Source organism: Olea europaea, unplaced genomic scaffold, assembly GCF_002742605.1.
Source record: "Olea europaea var. sylvestris unplaced genomic scaffold, O_europaea_v1 scaffold12080, whole genome shotgun sequence".
Lineage (NCBI taxonomy): Eukaryota > Viridiplantae > Streptophyta > Magnoliopsida > Lamiales > Oleaceae > Olea > Olea europaea.
Genome location: NW_019229505.1, coordinates 1 through 3455, shown reverse-complemented (window position 1 = coordinate 3455; position 3455 = coordinate 1). Strand labels below are relative to the sequence as shown.

General features: G+C 35.7%; 1 protein-coding gene across 1 annotated transcript; it reads left to right on the top strand.

Moving 5' to 3' along the window:
• Positions 1-2814: 2814 nt before the first annotated feature.
• LOC111374157 (magnesium protoporphyrin IX methyltransferase, chloroplastic-like) lies at positions 2815-3450 on the top strand (the record flags this gene model as incomplete). The annotated part of the gene is made up of 1 exon (XM_022996788.1): positions 2815-3450. A coding segment is annotated over exon 1 (555 nt), but the record flags the coding sequence as incomplete, so codon positions are not given.
• Between the last annotated feature and the right edge of the window lie 5 nt (positions 3451-3455).

Genomic DNA, 3455 nt, shown 5'->3' with positions numbered 1-3455 from the left:
AAGATGGAGGGATAAAGAAGAAGAAGGTGGTGCCGAATGAATTTATTTGAGACTCTCTCTCTCTTAATATTCTCACAGTTTATGATAGGAAAATGCAAAGTTATCATTTTGCCACTTTAATTTTTTTTAAATGTGATCAAAATTATATTTTTGATCAACTGACAAAATTTTGGATGAAAATCGTCCAAAAGAACCTCACATGTAATGGTTTGAAAATGTTAGGGGCGACGATTGCAATGATTGAAAGATTTGAGGAAAGACTGCTAATGTTTCAAAAGTTTGGGAGTTTCCAGTACAATTATCCCTAAAGAAAATTCTATCGATTTTAATAACGAATTTAACATCAAATCGCTTGAAGATACCCTCGAATAATTATTTGAAGATTCATAATTTAATTATTTGTGAATTGATGGTAAGAAAAGAAGCTATGCAAATTGGATTGGAAGGATAAAATATGGCTACCTAATGACAAACTATCCGTATTTTAGGGACTCGTGTGGAAATAAGTGGGTTGGGTCGACTTGAGAATCATCCAGCCCAAATATGGATACAAGCCCCATATGTCCGGGCCACATGACAAGCAGCTTTGTCCTGTGGATACAGGCAATCTTATACTTGGCAAACTATTTATGGACTATTGTTTATGGTCTGAGTTAGGTCTGAGACTTTTGTGGATTTCCCATTTTAGCACCACTTTTTATTAACATTGCTTATTTGTTAAGGAGAAAATTATAAAATAAACAATCAAACTATAAGATTTTGGATTACTTCTCTTATGAAGATCGACATTTTAAGATGAATCCAAGCCTTTATACAATATCATAGTCCATTAAACTTAAACGAACAATTCTACTCGACGAAGACTAAAAAACTAGTATGCGAAATTCAAAATTGATTTACTCAAATGAACCATCATCTTGAAGGGCATGTGTAAGGAAAAAGAATATAAAATAAACAATCAACATATAAGGTGTTGGGTTACTCCTCTTACCTAGATTGACATTTTACGATAGAAGCTCAAACCTTAATAATTATAAGAAATTGTTATTTTTGCGAGTAAAATTGGCATAACTTTACATCCTGGCATCGAAAATAATTAGTATTTGGTATTGTTACCCTCAAAAGCGAAATACAGTGTTGTAGTAGGAGATGAGAGCCACTAAAAATGTTAGTCTTGAAGCAAGTGAGATTTTTATTAAATTTAGAACAAATGACGTTTTCAATGAACTTATTAAATTAAGCCTTTGTTTGGTATTCATTATTTTCAAAATATGTTTTTTTCTCACTTTCTCTCTTATTTTTAACCATGCATTTTTAATAAAATAATATTACACATATTTTTCAAAATTTTTCTTTATTTTTCAATCATACATTGTCCAACAAAATACTATTCGAAGTGCATTTTGGACAAAAAAATGGGGGGCTCAAATAGGCGATAAACTTGATTTTCATACATGGAAATACCAAAAAATTAGTACACATTTTTATTTTAATGAGATGTTGAAAACAAGTTTTCAGACGTCACTTTAGTTGATCAGCCATTTCCATGAAATAATGACTCCATAGTCTTCAAACTCGTAGTTAGTTAACAAGACGACTGACTCCATAGTCTTCGAACTTGTAGTTAATTAACAAGAATTGGCCAACACATTTCATAAAATCAATCGGTTGAACTATTCAAGCTCGACATTTAGAAATCAGATGAATGAGTGTTGTGTAGGAGAAAATGCATGGTAGCCCACAGCTCCCATTCACGACTCATTTAAATTGGTGGAATATTATATGATATGCTCTCTTCTAGGGTCTGTTTGGGCCCCATTTTTTCATCCAAAAAATTAATTTTTTTACCGTTATTCCACTATTTTAACCGTCATATTTGATTTCTTCTCTCACAAGTGAATCCAACTTTTTTCTTAACGGTCAAAAAATCAATTCTCAAAATCACTCCCAAACAGGCTCCTAGTGTAATGAAGAAGCATCAGCAGTGTTACATGTATATAATATGTTTATATACATACGATGTGATAATATATAATTACCTGATTGGGTTAGAATTTTATCGATTAAATAAAAAAATACTTTCTCAATCTCTTTTTGACACCTCATTCGTATGTAAATTATTATGTAAGTGCTTATATACAAGTAGCATTATTATAATTTATCTAATTTGGAAATCAGCCCCCCTTGGCCTCCCTTATTCTGCATTAAATTATAATTTTTTTTCTTTTTTATCAGCTACACATTTTTCAGTAAAATAATATTTCACATAAACCTAATTTGTTCCTTTTTTTAATCACACATTTTAAAAAAAATAAAAAATAAAAAATATTTCTCTCATTATAACATGGAATAATAGGGGCCAAATGGGCACTTAGAGTTAAGAAAGTATATTAGTATCAAATAAGTAAGCCTTCAACTTATTTTCTTAGCACTAAGAGCAATCAAATGTACATTTCAAATTTTGTTTCAATTCTATCTAAAAGAATTAGTCACATTAATTTAATTTCACCTTTCATTTTACCTATCATATTAATGCGAAGTTTAGTTGAGTTTGAATAGAATTACTCAAAAAAAAAAAAAAAAAACTTTGGGTATTTGGGAAAATGTTTTTGCTCAGTGATTCGAGGACTCGAAGCAAAACTATTAATTGGGGGTGATCGGGACCCACATACTGGAACGTGGCGATTCCTATCCCAATAATTCTAAACAAACAGGGCCACGTGTTTGTCCACATGGGCAGGTTGGTCAAACAGGGCGTACGTGGCCCTGTTTGCCAAGCAGATCTCTTTTTATCCTCGTAACGGATTACATTATCATCAACTGCCCAAACATCCTCAATTTTAACTAAATTCTCCCGCCGGCCGTAGAGAGACACGCAAACTTACTCATACAACAATGGCCTTCACTTCGTTCCTATTTTGTCCCATACAACTCTCCCCAAACCCAACACTCCTAAGCCGCCATCGTCGGAAGACCCCCGGAACCGTGGCCGCCGTTCCACCACTATCCACTGCCACCGACGTCTCCGTCGTGGGTAATCCATTCGACAGCACCACTCTAGCTGTCATCGGTGGAAGTTCTGTGGCAGCACTCGCGGCCGTGCTTTCCTTCACCGATCCTGAGAGGCGGCGGCAAATCCAGGCGGAGGAAGTGGGCGGCGGGGACAAGGAAGTGGTCAGGGAGTACTTTAACAACGATGGGTTCCAGCGGTGGCGCAGGATATATGGAGAGACGGATGATGTTAACAAAGTGCAGCTAGACATAAGAATTGGGCACGCGAAAACTGTGGAGAATGTGATGAAGATGCTGACGGATGAGGGGTCATTGAAGGGCGTTACAGTGTGTGATGCCGGGTGTGGGACCGGAAGTTTGTCGATTCCATTGGCGAAGGAGGGCGCCGTGGTGTCTGCCAGTGATATCTCGGCTGCTATGGTTGCTGAAGCTGAGAAAAAGGT